The sequence below is a fragment of the Thunnus albacares genome, chromosome 19 (genome assembly GCF_914725855.1).
Source record: "Thunnus albacares chromosome 19, fThuAlb1.1, whole genome shotgun sequence".
Classification (NCBI taxonomy): domain Eukaryota; kingdom Metazoa; phylum Chordata; class Actinopteri; order Scombriformes; family Scombridae; genus Thunnus; species Thunnus albacares.
The window spans coordinates 20,510,918-20,528,273 of record NC_058124.1 but is presented as its reverse complement, the minus strand read 5'-3'; the positions used below and the strand labels follow the sequence as shown (position 1 = coordinate 20,528,273).

General features: G+C 42.8%; 1 protein-coding gene across 2 annotated transcripts in view; it reads left to right on the top strand.

The window, feature by feature from the left end:
- Positions 1-17,356, top strand: part of LOC122969699 (ephrin type-A receptor 7-like) — a 154,523-nt gene that overhangs the window by 37,322 nt on the left and 99,845 nt on the right. For both annotated transcript variants that reach the window (XM_044335620.1, XM_044335621.1), the window contains exons 2-3: positions 235-299; positions 2,129-2,801. In XM_044335620.1, the coding sequence (XP_044191555.1) occupies positions 235-299; positions 2,129-2,801 (738 nt within the window). The remainder of the gene's footprint in view (positions 1-234; positions 300-2,128; positions 2,802-17,356) is intronic.

The following is a 17,356-nucleotide window of genomic DNA, read 5'->3' as shown; positions in this document are numbered from 1 at the left end:
ACAGAGACAGTGCTGTGTACGGACACATGATTTTTGTTTGTCAGCGCACACACAGAACAGACAGCTAGTGGCCCGCAAGGAGATATTTGCTGAATTTGACAAAAAGTGTATTGGATTATAATCGCTGACTCTACCTTTTTAAATAAAGGTGAACTGTCTCTATTATGCCACCTCAATTGACCTCTAACTGTATGCTTGTCTGTCTATTTTTCCCCTTTCTTATGTTTCCTGCAGTTGTGCTGCTGAATTCTAAAGAGACTCAGGCAGAGCTGGGCTGGACGTCATATCCCCCCAATGGAGTAAGTTTTCCTACTTGCATTTTCTTTGTCTGTATGTTTATTCGTTTATGTACATGTACTCAGTCCCTCACCGTGTTCCACAACACAGCTGCCTGCTTAACAGCTGGCCTTGCCCACCGAATTTCATCCCTCGTGTTCTTTCTGCACATGCTGTTTCTGCTAGGACACTGCAGCATCCAAACCAGCCACACAGATATGCTGCCACAGATAAATGGTCCCCTCACATGTTGATCGATTTGGCTTCTAAAAACCTAAGTTATGACTGCAAGATGAATGCAGGAGCCCTTTTTAAAGAATCTGCCCATGCTGAAGCAGTTTGTCACCCACTTTCCACCTAGAGGTTGGCTTTTCCATACACACATACCCAAGATGTCTGTTTATATAAATAGCATGAGTTGGGAATTGTGTGTGTGTGTGTTGACATATACAGCGCAGAGTACACATATGTATTGTTTATTGTGGGGTGCGTTGAATCACCGTCAGCTTGAAGTGGTCACATGCAAAGCTATATCTAAGATTAATGGACTTGTGTGATTCACCTCAGCCCCAATAGAACTAGGAGAGGACACACTCCATCCTCTTTGGTTTAGTCGCTATGGCAGTAGTGCACTTTATCACATTACCATCACAGATAATCCATTTTCACTGTCTGGTTTGCTCTGTGTGTGTGTCTGTTTGTGTATGTCTGAGAGACGGAGAAATTCACATTTGGTGCTCGGTTCACTTTCAGTTCTGTCAAGTCGGAGCGTCTCCGTTGTAATCATTCATCTGTTGGACAAATAATAAGAAGTTTTTTTCACAGTTTTTCTTTATACTGGGAATTTGCTCACTGAAAGTAAATCAAAGTATGTGGCTCTGCTGCTGCTGGTGAACATATTTAACTGATGTTCTTATCTAGACGAAAGGCAGCAGTTGCTTTGAAATTTATCCTGCCGTGTTCTTTTTGTGCAGCCAATTCACTTAAAAACACCTTTTGTCAGCCAATAATTATCAATTATTCATATCAATAATAAGACAAAACCCCCTTATTTCCATCACCAGGTTAAAGATCAATACATAATCTCTTCTCTTTTCACAGAGAATCTCAATCAATGCCAACATGTAAAAATCAATACTTCAGGCAAAAAATAAATTTGTATTGGGAAAATCATGTTTACACTTGACCACTTTGATTTTTAAGGATGATTCCTGCGCTAAAGGCCCAGCAGAAAAGACCTGAGATTAATCTAGCTGTATGTCTTTTTTTTTTCTAAGTCATTTCTTGGGAATGAATCAGCAGGGTGTAGGCGACAATATTTAACAAACATTCCACTCAAATGCCATTACGTTTAGCACCAAAGGCAGCTGAGATGAAAAGAAACTGGCTGAAAAGGCAATTAAGTTCTGACCCATAGTTTCAGACGTGCTGCTCAAGGCTGATGTGATGACTGAGGATGTATAGTTTGTCATTTTCTTTGTGTGCTCTGTGTTTTTTTTCCAGACACCCACGCATCAGATTGTCAATACGCTGTTAACCTGAACTGACTGTTTTCTGTCTTTCTTTTCTTTGTCATTATCTATGTCATCTCCCCCTACCTTACATTACTTTTTCTTTCTTTTTAATGCCTCATTTGATCACTTTACCCCTTGTTGTCTCATCCTCCATGTTATTTCACTATCATCCTCTTTTCCTTTGTTTCTTCACCACCACCCTTCGCTCCCTGTTGTCCTCTTTTCTCTTATGTCATGCTGCCATTCTTCCTCTCATCCTCTGCATCTCCATATTTACTCCTCCTTATTGTCCATCTCCCCTCCATTTTTCCCTCCCCACCATACCCCTCTCTTTCCAGTGGGAGGAGATAAGTGGTGTAGATGAGAAGTACAAGCCTATCCGGACGTACCAGGTGTGCAACGTGATGGAGCCCACGCAGCAGAACAACTGGCTGCAGACCGGCTGGGTGGCGCGCCGAGGCGGTCAGCGCATCTTTGTGGAGCTCCAGTTCACGCTTCGTGACTGCAACAGCATCCCTGGTGTAGCAGGCACCTGTAAGGAGACCTTCAACCTCCTCTACGTTGAGTCAGACAGGGACCTCGGTGGCATCACTCGAGAGGACCGCTACACCAAGATCGACACCATCGCCGCTGATGAGAGCTTCACGCAGGGCGACCTGGGTGAGAGGAAGATGAAGCTGAACACAGAGGTGCGGGAGATTGGCCACCTCAACCGTAAGGGCTTCCATCTGGCCTTCCAGGATGTCGGCGCCTGCGTGGCACTTGTGGCTGTGCGGGTGTACTACAAACGTTGCCTTGCAACCGTCCAGAACCTGGCAATCTTCCCCGACACAGTGGCTGAGGCAGCCTTTGCCACGCTGGTAGAGGTGCGTGGCACCTGTGTCAACAACTCTGAGGTTGACACAGACAGCCCTCCCAGGATGCATTGCAGTGCCGAAGGGGAATGGCTGGTGCCCATTGGGAAGTGCAGCTGCAGCGCCGGCTACGAGGAGGGACACAGCAGCTGTGAAGGTAGGGAACGGATAAATAGACAGTGGGGATGCATGGATAGATGAAAGAAGACAGAGAACAAAGAGAGAGTAAAAGGAACAAGGGAAGGGAATGTGTAACGAAAGGAAGGAAACAAAACGATGAAAGAACAAAGAGCAGAAATGTTTGCAAAGCAGATGTGAAAGTAGAAGTAGGGAGGGGATTGATGTGACTACATAAGGAACTATTCATGTCTAACTATTTAAAGCTTTTCACATCTTTATCAGAACAGTGTGAGACTGTGATATGCTTGCTTTTGGAAGTATAGAAACAATAACTGAAAACATTGAAAAACAATCTCCATCTTTTCCATCTCAATTAATAATTATCTATTTTTGAGCACTGAAAGTCTTATTTTCTTCAAAGGAGTAAAAGAATCTGGCAGTGCAGTAAAGTTTTTATTTCAACCTCTGTTAACAATTCAGATTGTTCCAAGAATTTTGTAGAAATCGATGAAAAAAACCCAAAATAAAGCATATTGCTGCTCTAGAATAATGAAAAAATATATCTTCTTGAAACAAGTTTATTTCAATTGGAAAAATGCTGATTGAACTGAACTTATTTGATTTATCGATTTTTTTGTTTTGTTTATTTGTTTGTTTTTTTTGGGGGGGGGGGTGAAACAGAAGAGATGGAGATGGTGTTAAAAAGACGTACAAGTAGGACTTGGAAGGAAATTGGAAATAAGTACTGTTAATGATGAGGGATGATGAGAGGACAGATGAATAGAATAGAGGGAAGGAGATGGCAGAAAGGAAATGATGATCCATACGAGAAGAGACACAAGAGCTGTGAAGATGTGACAGAGATACTGTTAAGAGTGGTGGACAGTGAAATGAATAACTGCGTGAGAGCACAGAATGAAGGGAGCAATCGAAAAGAGAGCACTGTTAACAAGTGTTGAGAGAAGGAGGTTTTTCTCTTTAAAAGACAGACAATAGAATTGCAGAAAAGCCTTTCTCAATTTCAATCCATGCCTGCTGTTAGACATCAGTGGTGAGGGCTTCGATTTATCAGTCACGTTACCTTGTTTCATGTGTACATCCAAAGAACGTTGTCACACATATCGACACGTGAAGCATGATATGTGAACCGTAAGGCTGAACAATCTGAGCGGCCTGGTGTGTGTGAGTGTGAACACAATGACTAATGTACTCTTTCTTCAGATGCACACACACACACTCACACGAAACATTGTCAGTGTAAAGCCGGCGGGTGGCGTGGGGTGTTGCACTCTGACGTGAACAGAAACGGACAGTATTTGAATCTTTTGTCACAACCCATTGCTCATATGGCAGCAGCAGTTTGATCGCCTGACTGTTGCTGTTAGCTTTCACACCCCATCTTGCATTGTTGTGCAATGCCATGTGGGTGTTGTAGTCACTAGGCAGCAGAGTGTGTGCATCGTAATGGAAGGGTGATTTAGTAGGAGTGCTGAACTCCTTGTAGGGAGATGATGTTGTTCTTGTTTATGGTTGCAATTGGTTGTTGTTACTGGAAATTAAGCTCTTTTTCTAGCCAATGGTGTGTTTTTGTGGGTGTGATTTATAATTTATATCTATAATCTCTGTGGAGTGTCACCTTGTCGTGATGGAGAAGCTTGTGTGGTCCTGAGATCCCAAGAGCAACACCCTCCGGAGGTATGCTCTTGGTTGAGTCACCCATGGCGGTAAGGTCGAGGGGGAGTTCCCTGACAAAGAATAATCCAACCAAGACCTCAATGGCGGAGCAGGCAGAGGATGATGGCTGACTTTAGAGGGGGACATTATAATGGCTGGGAAGGCAGATGAGGGCTGCAGCAGAAAAGTGCCCCCAGTTGTCTTGGACTTCATGCCACTGGATCCTGACCCAGATCTGTCAAGGACCGTGTGATGGCTGTCTGTACAACAGTCTCCCCAAGTTAAACAAAATCACGCACAGGCGTTCTCCATTAAGGGATTCACCCTGACATCCTGGATTAAGTCCTATGGTGACCAGCAAGTGGGAACAAGGCAGAAGGGGCCCTTCGGTAGCTGCACCCACGACTAAGAAGCCCTCTTTAGGATCCACCCTGCTTTCCCCACCTGGCGAAGGGCTGCCTCCCTCTAACCTCTCAACTAGATTTCTGCATCCAGAGGGATCACCACACATGGTCAGAAACACAGAAGTTTCTTCAAAAGCTGACATGGACTCTTTGAAGACCGAGACCTAAAGGTCCAAACAAAACTCCTGATCCACAGAGTCATTGTCCTGAGTCAAGGACCACCTACAGCAGGCACCTGAGAGCCCTGGAACAACACCACCAAAGATCCTTAGAAAAGGTTCTGAGGACCAGCTAGGAGGACAGACGCGCCAACTTCAGCATTCTGGAGGAAGCCAACATGACCAGCATCACCACCAAAATAATGCAGTACCAACTCAAATGGACAGGCCATGTCATCTGCATGTCCAACACACGTCTCCCCAAACAGATTCTGTACTCCCAGCTGAAGGAATTTCAGTGAGCCCCTGGCAGCAAAAGAAACGTTTCAAGGAGAATATCAAGACCAGTCTGAAGAAATTATACATCACATCAAGCAACTGGGAGCATATTGTACTGGACAGGCATTTCTGGAAGAAATCTGTGGAGGAAGGAGCTACACGTCAAGAAATGGAACCCCATCGTGCCGCAGAAACAAAGTGACAACACTGCAAGGAGGGAGAGAAAAACAATTTCCCCTGCCCACACTACACCAAAGTATATGGATCGTGTCTCGGCCTCTACAGCCATCTGAAGACCCACAAGTAGACGGCCCAATGAAGAGGACAGTCATACTCACCTCGAGTGGTGATGATGATGATTATAATGAAAACAAAGGCAGGCAAGGACATGAGAGACAAGTCTCCTGCTGATACAGTAATTAGATTGAATTGAGAAATGGAGGATCTGGAAGAGCAAGAATGAAAGACAAGAAAGAGGCAGAATTAGATAGAGTCCAAACTTGGAGACAAATACATGAAATGCCCTTGGAGTGAGAGGAGGACAGAGGAGGTGGTAATGGGAGTGAAGTGGGGGTGAAAGAGAGGGCTGATGGTGGATGTAGAGTGATAGAGATGAGAAGTTTGGTTGGATTCCATGAATATATTGATTGATATTTTCAGAAGTAGAACAGAGGCAGAAAATAAGGGGGTAGGGGTGAGGTGAGTGACTGGAAAAGAGTTTGGTGGTGGAAAGAATCATCTTTCTCTTTTAAACTACCTGTTCTCATATTCATGAGGCAGGTAAGAGGAGCTGCAAAGGCGCTACACCACCTGTTGTTTAATGCTATTCTGCTTGTTTTCTGAAGAACAGAGAAGTTCAGATTTTTAGATAACCAGATCAAATTGAAGTGAAAATGGAAACAGTATCAGTAGAAAAGTTGATAGAAGTGGTTGTTTACGTTGAAGTCATGCAGAACATTTGCTCTTTTGCAGAATTTCTGGTTCTTCAGTACTGTAAGTGTTTGACAGTTGGAGATAAGAGCTGCTCACTGATATTGGCAGTTTATCTGTGTGCAAACAAAGTATGCGTTGCTTGACCTGCTTTTTGTAATTACTAACAATGCTTTGTCTACAATAAAAGCTGATCTGAGGACAATAAAATCTGACGGACACCGAGAACAGAGTAATGGTGAGCTACAAGTGTGGTCAGGAAGCATGAGAAAGGCAGGGGTGTATATAATGTATAATATATAAAATATATATATATGTATACACACACAGACATACACACATTCCCTGTAGTTACTAATTTCTCAGTTCAGCTGTAATAGCATGAATATGCAGCCACAACCCCGACATCTCCCACTGCACCAGAGCTATTGATCAGCCATAATGCTCCACTAAACTGAGGAATTACGCTGGGACTGCTCATACACACATATAGCATGGACACACTTATTCAGCAGACACACACACTTGGGCTGATTTCATTGTGTATGTGTGTGGGAGAGACACACACTGAGTCTCTGTGTGCCTGAGAGAAATGGATAGTGTGATAACAGCAGTGTGAGTAAGGGAATTTATGTTTCACCATCACGCCTGTGTATTCGTGCATGGAGGACATGCATGACTGACTGCTATGAAACATAATAATTGCGAAGCAGGCAATCACAGCTTTACATGACCATAATGTTAAACTAATTTCTGTGTGTGTGTGTGTGTGTGTGTGTGTGTTTGTGTATGTTAGTGCAGGTTCTGTAAATATGTCTTATTTACTCCTGGGTCTAATTGTGTAACTGAGCGAGTGCAAATGCACTAAGTGTCTCAGTGCAGGTCAATAATATTGAATAGCCAGTGAGCAGCTGATAATGGTGTAAGCAGATAGTGTTGTGCAGTAGAGAAGAGGATTATTACCACATGCAATGTAACAGTCAGGTCAGTACTGGACAACACTGGATTACTTCAGATTATGATATCTATAGTTGTCACAAGGTACTCTTAACCTTCTGTTATTTTAATGCTGATAGACATAATTACTAAATTGCTGACTGACGAGACGCAGGAAGTTTTGTTTTGTTTTGTTTTTTCCCACAAGAGCTCCCAGGATGTACAAATGAGGCAGCTTAATTTTGTTGTGCATATTTTTACGGTATGGTGTCTGCAAAAGCTACTAATTTATATTTTTTTCTGTTTTCTTTTATTTTTACATTGTGTTTTTTACACCCCATCTATATAGTGCGCTGAGGTGTTAGTTGCTTATTGCTAATAACAAATTTAAATCCATTTTTGATTTTAAATTTTAAAAAAAAACCAAAAAACACAGAAAACTACACTTGAATGGAGAAAATCCTGGCGCCATAAACAGATGAGAAACTCTTAATCCACAGTTGCTCAGAAGACTGGAAGACTTTGGTGGCACTTGACCAGCTTCTAGTTATGAATGTGTAGAGGAGTGTAAATGTAAAGGAGACATTATTGAAAAGTCAGCTTTCTCTTGTGGAATAAAGGTGTAAAAGCCAAAAAATTGGATTTAAAAAAACCCCAGACCAGTTAGAAGTGGTGTACTGTAATGTAGAACCATCCTGCTGTCTGCCAGACTTGCATGTGCTCACACAGCATTGTTACTATATATCGTGACCCTTGCATACATTCACAAATTTGCACTACATGTATTCGCAGTGATGAGTGCACACATGTTCTCCAATCTCATTATGAAATGCCACCAGCAGGACTATACTAGGGAAAATAAATTATGTAATGATTCACCTTGCAAATGCTGCATTTCATGTGCATGTATATTTGTGTTTTTGTGTGTGTTTCTGTCACACTCATGAGCTCCATCCTGTTCTAATTAAGGCAGGCTGCTCTTTCTATATAATTACTGAGTGTGCCACATGCCTTCAGCACATTCTCTTATTATCTCTGTTGTTTGCTGCTCCACAATCCGGCTCCAGGCGCATTCACCACCCTGCTATTCCTTCCTATTGCTCTCCTTCCCTCTATAATTTACTACACGCCTTCCTTCTCCTCCCCTTTCCCCCTCTCGCTTCTTTATTTCCCTCACCCATTTACCCCCCATGCACTCCCTATGCTGCCAAAGAAATGTGCACTTAATTTCTTTCCCACTGATCTCAGCGCCACTTCATGACTTCCTCTCACACGTCTGATAGTTTGCTTTCTTTCTCACCTCTTCTACCTCCTCATTTTCTCCCTTTTCACCCCTTGGTTTTTCTCTCTTTTTGTTCCCTTTGTCTTTAATTCTCCCTGTTTTTCAATATTCATCTGTATCATACCGTTTCTGTCCCTCCACCCCTCTCTCGCTGCCCCCTGTGGGGACCATGTGGCAGGGTGAGATGGGGTGAAACAGGGTGAGTCAGGTTAACAGGCTGAAATCTGCTGGAGAAGCTTGGAGACTTATCTGATGTGTGCGTGTGTGCATTCGTGTGTGCTCAAGAGTTGGCACCAGTGCCCAATCATATGTTTCTGAAGTCGCTCCCTCTGTTGCACTCATCTTCCCCTCTGTCTGTTGTCACTTCTTGTCATGTCCTCATCAACCCTCTAACTCTTTTTGTCTCAGATAGAAGTCTCCTCGTATTTTCTCTTTTTCACTTTTATTATTTTTTTTTTTAAGGCTTCCTTTCCTCGCTTCCCACCAACTGATCTGTGCCTTTTATACAAAAGCCCCCTCTCAAAGCCGCTATCACTTACCACCCCCACTCCCCCTCTCCAGCGTTTGACTCCTCTTTCATTCTCTTTCTCTCTTTTATCACACTTTTTTTTTTACCCCCTTCTCTTTATACCAGCTCTCCTTGGCTCTGTCCATCCCCCTGCCCATCTGGTCCTTCTCCCTCCCTTCATCCTTCTCCATCTCTCTCTTCTCCAGCCACGTCACCCGCTACTGTTAGTCATCTCTCGCCCCGGCTTTTCATTTTAAATAATTCACATTCTCCTGGGAGAGAGAGACAAATGTGTTCTTTTTGAGCCCAAGATCTGATGTATTCATTTAGCCGGCCAGCCATACAACAAGTGGGCAAACAGCAGGCACATAAATACACACTTGGACCAACAAACAATCCCTCACACTAATATAAATGTAGTAACATTGCCATGAGACATACATGCACACACGTGCGTGTACTCACGGAAAACAGGACCAGCAGAATGTCCCTTGGTTATTGAGTATGTGTGCTGGAAGGAGGCCAATCATTCACCTCACCATTCCTCCCCCTGCCTTCTTTTACCTAGGGACACTGATGCAAGGAAAGAAAGAGAGGAAGCAAAACAGGGCATTGTGGGTATGGAAGGAGATGAAAATATTTTTTTTTTTTGGGGGGGGGGGCGTAGGAAGAGGAATACACAGCGTTGCAGAAAAGAGCAAGAGAATTCTCATGGTTGCACTATTTGTTAGTCACTCCGCATAAGAGATGAATGCATAAAACATGAGTTGTAAAAGCAGAGGATGATTTCAAACACACACACACACACACACACACTGATGGTGTGGTGAGATGACTGTGAGACATAGGAATGAGGAAAAAAAAAAGGAGGACGGATAACGTAAAGTTGTAAAGGAGGACAATACATGGGGAGAAAAAGCAGGAAGAAATGTGTGATGGGTGAGAGAAAAGATGAGGAGGTTGGAAGCTTAAAACGGTAAAAGTAAAGGGAAAAAGTTGACATGGAAGGAAGAAGGAAAAGTGGGAGGGGAAGTAGTAGAAGAGAGCGCAGAGAGATAAAGACAAGAGGACTTTGGCCACAGGCAGAATCAGTGCGAAGATGGGGATAAGCCCACAAACTGCAACATGTTACCGCCGTCCTTCCTCTCTGCCTCGTCTTACCGCTTTCAATCTTCCACACCAGACTCATGAATTAAACACGGCCGACATGAATGCATCAAAGTTAGAAAAGGTTGGCATCCGACTTAATCATGTTGCTAACTCACACAACATGACAGCCTCATTTCTCTCTGCCTCGCTCATGACCGCTGAGCTGAATCAAACATTCAAGTAAGGAAGGAAATATCCTAGAATAAAAACTCCTTTATAAGTAAGTGACAGGTATGATGTTGGTAAAGCACAAAAAGAGATTATTAAAACAAATAAGCTTTCATGTCTCGTTCTTTGTTACCCCGTCTTTTTGGATATTTTCCAAGCATTTCTTTACTGCATAATCATTCATGGCGGTATTGCCAAGGGACTATACAATACCTGTGTTTTCAGTTGTGCATGTTACTTACTGTAGTTAAAGAGCTTGTGATTAAATTATCAGGTAAACACCTAAAATCTATTGTAAGAAGTAGAAAATATCTCCCTGTGGGGAAACTCTGTTGCAACGAGTGGAGATTAACAGCACAGCCATTAAGCACAGCACTATTTTCTCTCCTCCAAGGGAACATATTTACCTGACTGTACATCTGAGCAGCATATTATTTTCACATAATGACATTGTGCAAGTTTTTTTTAAGGCTGCAACTAATGATTGTTTTCATTATTGAATAATCTGTTGATTATTTTCTCGATTGAATGATTAGTTGGTTGGTCTATAAAATATTTGAAAATGGTGAACAATCAGTCCATAACCCAAAGAGTTTACTATCACAGAATATCTCAAAACGAGTAATCGATGATCAAAATAGTTGCTGATTAATTTTCTGTCAATTGATTAATCGACTAATCATTGCAGATCTTAAGTTTTTATAAAATATCACTATAGTAAGAAAATGTATCTCTAAATCTGGTGATTGAGATTTTTTAGATTAGAGGTGGTATTTCCTCAGTTTACTTCCTAAGTTACTGTAAGTAAACCATTTAAGAACCTGTTGGGTCATCTGAAAAATTAATTCCCACAAAGCTGAAACCAAGGCTGTTTTTCTTAGCTCATGAAACATACATGGTTTCTACAAGACAGCAGCAAAAATATCCAGAAAGCAACTTAAAGCCTCAATATATATAGAGAAGAACTTGAAAGTAGAAATATGAAACATACAGTATGATCTCGCATGTATGTCAGTTGTGAGAAATAACAGCAGTAGAGCTGCGTAGATACACTAGTATGGAAATAATTGGAACTATTAATAATATATCAAGATAGAAGTGAAACAGGAAATATGTATATTATTTAGAGATGATGTATGCAATCATTTGTTTACAAGGAGAGGAAATTCAACTCCTCTAGTGTCCTGTCGAAACATTGCTGCCCCAGCTGCCTCTGAGGGCTGTGCACACTCGTCACTTTGGGCCACAATAGCTTGCACAGGTGCAGATTGTGATTCCCACTCTGACACACAAAGGTTGGATGAGGACAAGCTGCTTCTTAGCCTGAAGATGAATTTTAAGTCTTGATTATGTCAGACTATAATGCTCTGCATCCTGAAGTGACACAGCGAAGTGACTCTGGTGCCCAAGACAGCTTACAAGTGTTTCTGTGTGTGTGTGTGTGTGTGTGTGTGTGTGTGTGTGTGTGTGTGTGCATGCACATGTGTTATGTAAAGAGAGAATTAGTCAAACAGTGAAAGAATTTGTCTCCTTTGGCTCCAGGGAACAAAACAGGAAGGTTTGGGATTACAGACAGAAAAATATGTGCAGACAAACACACATTTATACTTACTGGTACCTGGCTCTGTTCTCGCACATCCCTTCTCCTCTGTTGAAAATGATACATCGTAGGTGAGAAGGCAGCGCGTAGCAATTGCCCTGCTGTCCCACAATCACCTCTTTCCATCCCCATTCAACCTCCCCTAATAACTTTCCATCTGTTCAAAATTGATGTGGGATCAGTGTATAGATCTGTCTGCCCCCACTTAACCTCCAGTGAAATGTACTTTTTTTGTCGAATTGGCCAGAAGACAGCAAGCACAGCCATGCACGCTACTTAGGAAGCAAGTATTAACAGGAATAACATTAAAGTGATAATTATTTTTAACACACAGGTCTCGGTGCAGTCACGGAGCTGAAATAAAAGACGGCAAGCACAGCCGTGCACGCTACTTAGAAAGGAAGTATTAAAAGGAATATCATTAAAGTTAGAATTACTTTTTAACATACAGGTCTTGGTGCAGTCACAGAGCTGAATTAACAAAATATCTTAGTCAAAGGTAACTGCAGAATTAGTCATTTAAAAATTTTGTCCCTCGTTCAAGTGGCTCCACTTAGTGATGGGGAGTTCTCAGGCATTTCATCTTTTTGGATTGTTCACATGTTGTTGTCACAGGGATATCAAAATGTCATTGCAAATATTTCCAGTCATCAATGTACTAAGAGACATGAATACCGTATTCCAAGATGTGGCCCCATTGATTGCAATGAAAGTGGCTCCCTAGGTGCATAATATACACTGAAAAGGTTCTCAGGTCCTCATGTTCTTTTAATCAATAGACCTTGTGTATTACACCCCATTAACACCTAGCCACTTCATGTGCCTTAGGTGGATAAAATTTCTATCTAATATCAAAAAAGCCAATTTTCGGTACACAGCCTAGCAGCTCCAACACCATGTCTACACAGGAAGCGCAGCGTGAACAGCACGTTTACCAGAACAGCAGCAGCAGTGAGTGCTCTGTTTGTGTGTCTACACTAGAGGCGTTCAGGTACGGTGTTGTGTAGGTCACCCGCGTTTTGGAAGTGCTAAGAGCCAAATACACATTCACTGTAGTTACTCACGTAAAACAGAGGAAAATAGATTTGAAGCCTAAAAATACACTTTTGCTGTTATATGACCTGTGTAGATGGTTTGATGGATTAAAATAGGAGCAAATCTATTCTGTTCAGACACACACGCAAGATAGATGACTGAAAAACGTGGCTGAGGCGCTTTCGGTGTAGACCCAGTAGAGTAAGTCTCTGCAGTTGTCATTTATTTAAGGTAAACCTTGGATATCACAAGCTTGTACAACATTATTGTGCATTCATGCAAAGGTTTACGTGTGTGTTTGCACGTGATGGGTCGTGATGCCATCACTGTTTGATGCTGCTCTGTGTATGTGGCTCTGTGAGTGTGCGTGCGTGTGTGTGTGTGTGTGTGTGTGTGTGTGTGTGTGTGTGTGTGTGTGTGTGTGTGTGTGTGTGTGTGTGTGTGTGTGTGTGTGTGTGTGTGTGTGTGTGTGTGTGTGTGTGTGTGTGTGTGTGTGTGTGTGTGTGTGTGTGTGTGCCGGCTGTTGTCTCTGTATTCACAGCTCGGCTGAGGGGCCTGCCGTGAGGACAGAGTGCCTGTGCCCCTGGCTGCACAGTGAGCCTGGCATGCCAGCTTGTGCCAGCTTGGCTTTCCATCCCCCTGCCTTCCTCATTTTGTTGTCATTTGTCATCACCCTCCCTCATACACACTGACACACACACACACACCCACAACCCACATCCCAATGAAAATGGATGGCATTTCGAGGGACGTCTGCGCCTCTGTGCTCCATGTCCCCCCCCCCTACATGCACACGCACACAAATGCACACGCCCACACATATGCATGTAAATGTACAGCAGATTTTCTTTCGGACACGTGCATTTGCATATCCACACACTCTATGCAGCTCATGCATGCTCACGTGCATGTGCAGATACAAACAACATCACATATGCGTGCTCAGACTTGGGCTTACTCCCACTTCCTCAAAGGCTCATGTGCGTTATTTGTCCATAACCCACTCCATCTGTTTCTGTCTTACTACTGAACACACACACACACAGGCACACAGTCATTGTTTTGATGTATAATCATGCATAGTTCCACGAACACCTGTAGTCCTCACACTGACTAGACAAGCCATAATCCCTCTGGACAGGCTCATTAGCACTAAAAGCACTCACACATCACTGGGCAAAAAACATTAAAACATAAATCTAGGCATACACTTAGGATGAATCTTATTTAATATTCTGATTGAGATGTCAGGGATTTTGTGTACACATTCTACCCATAATTGTCTCATGCTCACTTTACACATGCTGACGTGTCCCTTGGTCTTTCTCTCTCTCTCTCTCTCTTTCTCTATTCCTTGGTCTTTCTCTCTCTCTCTCTCTCTCTCTCTCTCTCACACACACACACACACTCACAGTTGGGCACAGTGTGAAGTGATTGGCATCCTGAGGCGAGTGTTATGGGTGACATTTCCACTGTGCTGTGGTATAGAGGTCTCCTGCAGAGCCTCTGGTCCACTGGCACACCGAGAGATTTAGGGGTAGGGGGGTGCAGGGGTGGAGACACGGGGGGAGAGAGAGAGAGAGAGAGAAAGAGAGAGGGAGGGAGGGAGAGAGAGGGGGACAGAGGATAAACACATTTACATGCATGTGGACAGAGACACTTTAAAAATCAGACACCTTTTAACCCTTAAAACTACTAATTATAACTAATCATAACCATAAATTCCTTAACTGAATCCTTTACTCTAATCTATGTATTATCTACTTAGCCTAAATCCAAGTCCTACCCTTAAATACCTTTGACCTTAACAGAAAACTAGATCGTATAAGAGGTAAAAACCATATATGATTGCTCTGTAAAAATGTCTTGAAACTCAAGATGGCCCTCTCAAAAATAGCAAACCAGGACTACTAGCACACAAACATAAGTAAACACAGAAATCAAGAGATGCTTGGAAGATTCTTTTCTGTCTTGGCTTGATGAGGTTTAATTTCCTGTGATGTCCTAACACCACTGAGCAACAAAGAGGAAAACTGGCCCACGTGATCTGATGATAGAAGATCAGATCTTTTCAGAAGTGTCTCTAAAGGATTTAAAAAAACAAGAAAACCCTGCACCTTCATCTCTCATGTTTCTCTGTGTTCATCTCTTGCTTTTCTGATTATGTGTACTTTTTTAGGCTTCCCCCCGCCCCAAGTGGCAGCCATCACAGCTGAGTGGTGAAGCTAACACAGAAGCACACACATTCATTCATATAATGGTCACTAGATGGAGACACGAATCTGAATGTAGTGAAGTCGGGTCAAAAATACGTTAATATTTCTTTTGAATATTTCTTCTTTCGCCACAAGAAGTCATCCTTCACTTCTAAACTTCCAAACACCTATGAATGATGTGAAAACCGCAGGCTACATCCATGCATTATTATCTGAAGTCCTTTTGCAATCTTTTTAATATTACAACATGTTACAACACACACCTGCTAGACTTTTCTCTTGTAGCTATCAAGTGCTCTACTTTCCCTTTTCTCTTGTTGTCTTTCTCACTGTCTCTCTCTCTCTTTGTGTTGTGTTGTTTGCCATCCGGAACAATGTAAATCTACTGTTGAATTAGTTATTTTCCCTTCCTATCATCCATCACGCAGGACACACCGAGAGGGCGGAGTGCGGAACAGTGAGAGTCTGTGTGGTGCAGTGAACCATTGCTGTGTGTGCACAGATTGAAAAATCAGACACAGGAAAACACACATGTTCACATAGGCCTGCTCATGTACATTTTTGCTAGGCAACCAACACACATACACACACACAAAGTCTTGCACGAGAATTTATTGGTTGACCTGCTCAAGCACAACATACATGTGTACATTACATGGTGCGGTCCCTCCATTGTTGTCTTTCTTGTCTTTGTGTGTGAATGTTTATGCCAAGTGCAAGTTTGCTTGGATCTACGGATGTATTTAGTGCAGTGGACTGTTTCTTTGTGTCCATAATGCATATATAATACCTGGATGGAAATAGACAAACATACACATACATGTTTGTTCACACGTCAATGTTTCTTCTCATTACACATGGAAACTCATTCAAGTGATGTGTGTACGTGTGTGTGTGTATATAAGTACATTTGAATGCTTATATTGTACCTTTGGTTTGGCATCTGGTTTGTAGTTTACTGTATATACTCGTGTGAATGTGTTGTTTTTGGCTCTGAGAAGCCACACACACACTAAATCAATCGTGTGCGTGTCATGTAGTTTTAACTGGCCCTGCCAGCGGTGATGGATGGTGTATTTATGAAGCCCCTTTCCGTGCTCTGGATCAAGGACTGCAAGCATCATCCAGTCCGACGGAGAGTAGGACAGGTGGATCAAGGGATGACAGAAGCAAGGATGGAGGGAAGGAGGAAGGATGGATGGCTGGAGAGAAGGAGGAGACAGCAGAACGGAAGGATTTAGGGATGGAAAGAGAAAGTTGGGGGGGGGAGGGCGGGGGGTGTGGAGTGAGAGAAACAGGGCCGCCTGCTTGGAGGGAAGGTCATAGTCAGCAGGGAGGGTTGGAGTCCTGCTGAGCCAGGGACACGTCACATAAACACACACACACAGAGTTGGGCTGTCTTTTAAAACTGAAAATAGTCCCACATTCTCTGTCGGTCACTGATAAGCATTAGTTACCTTTTCAACATTTCTTTTAACACACCTTAAATAAAATGAAGAAGACATGAGGCGTCAGCTTGTTATAAGGGTCTGTGATAGATATTTATTGTCTCTCCTGCGCGCCGATGAACCTGACAGCTCATACCTTCAGTGTTTACTGTCCTAATGCATGCACACGCTCGCACACACACACCCGCACACATGCAAGCAGCAGCCTCGCCCCTCGGTGTTTTTATTTGTCCTTCCCCCCGTGTTGTCTCATCTAGCCACCCTCTTCCATCCCGTGTCGTTATTCTCATTTGGCACAAGGATAAATCTCATCTCAGTTTATGAGGCAGCAATTGTAAGCCAGATAGAGGTAGATAGACCAGCAGTGAACTATTAGATGGAAAGACAGATGGGGCAGAGGAGGGATAGACGGCATAAACAAGCAGACTAGCTGCTAAATAGAAAGATGAATAGGCAGGCAGGGAGACTATAAGACAGACAGACACATTTGTTAGCTGTTAGATAGTAAGACAAACATGACAGCAAGCATGACAGGCTGGCAGGTTGAAGACTGAACGGAGGCAGATTGAAGTTTTAGTTACACGACCATATCTCGAAGTGGAGCTGCTCTGGAAGCTGAAATAATTAAATCGGTTGTGTTGAAGCCCAACTGGTGGATCCAAAAATCAGTTTGTTAAATATTTTTGTCTTTATTAGCTAGGATATAGTAGAGAGTTGGCAAAAAAATTGGGGGAGAGAGGGAGTATGAAATGCAACAAAGGACCCTAGCTGAATTAGGACCTGGGATGTTGCAATTACATGGTAA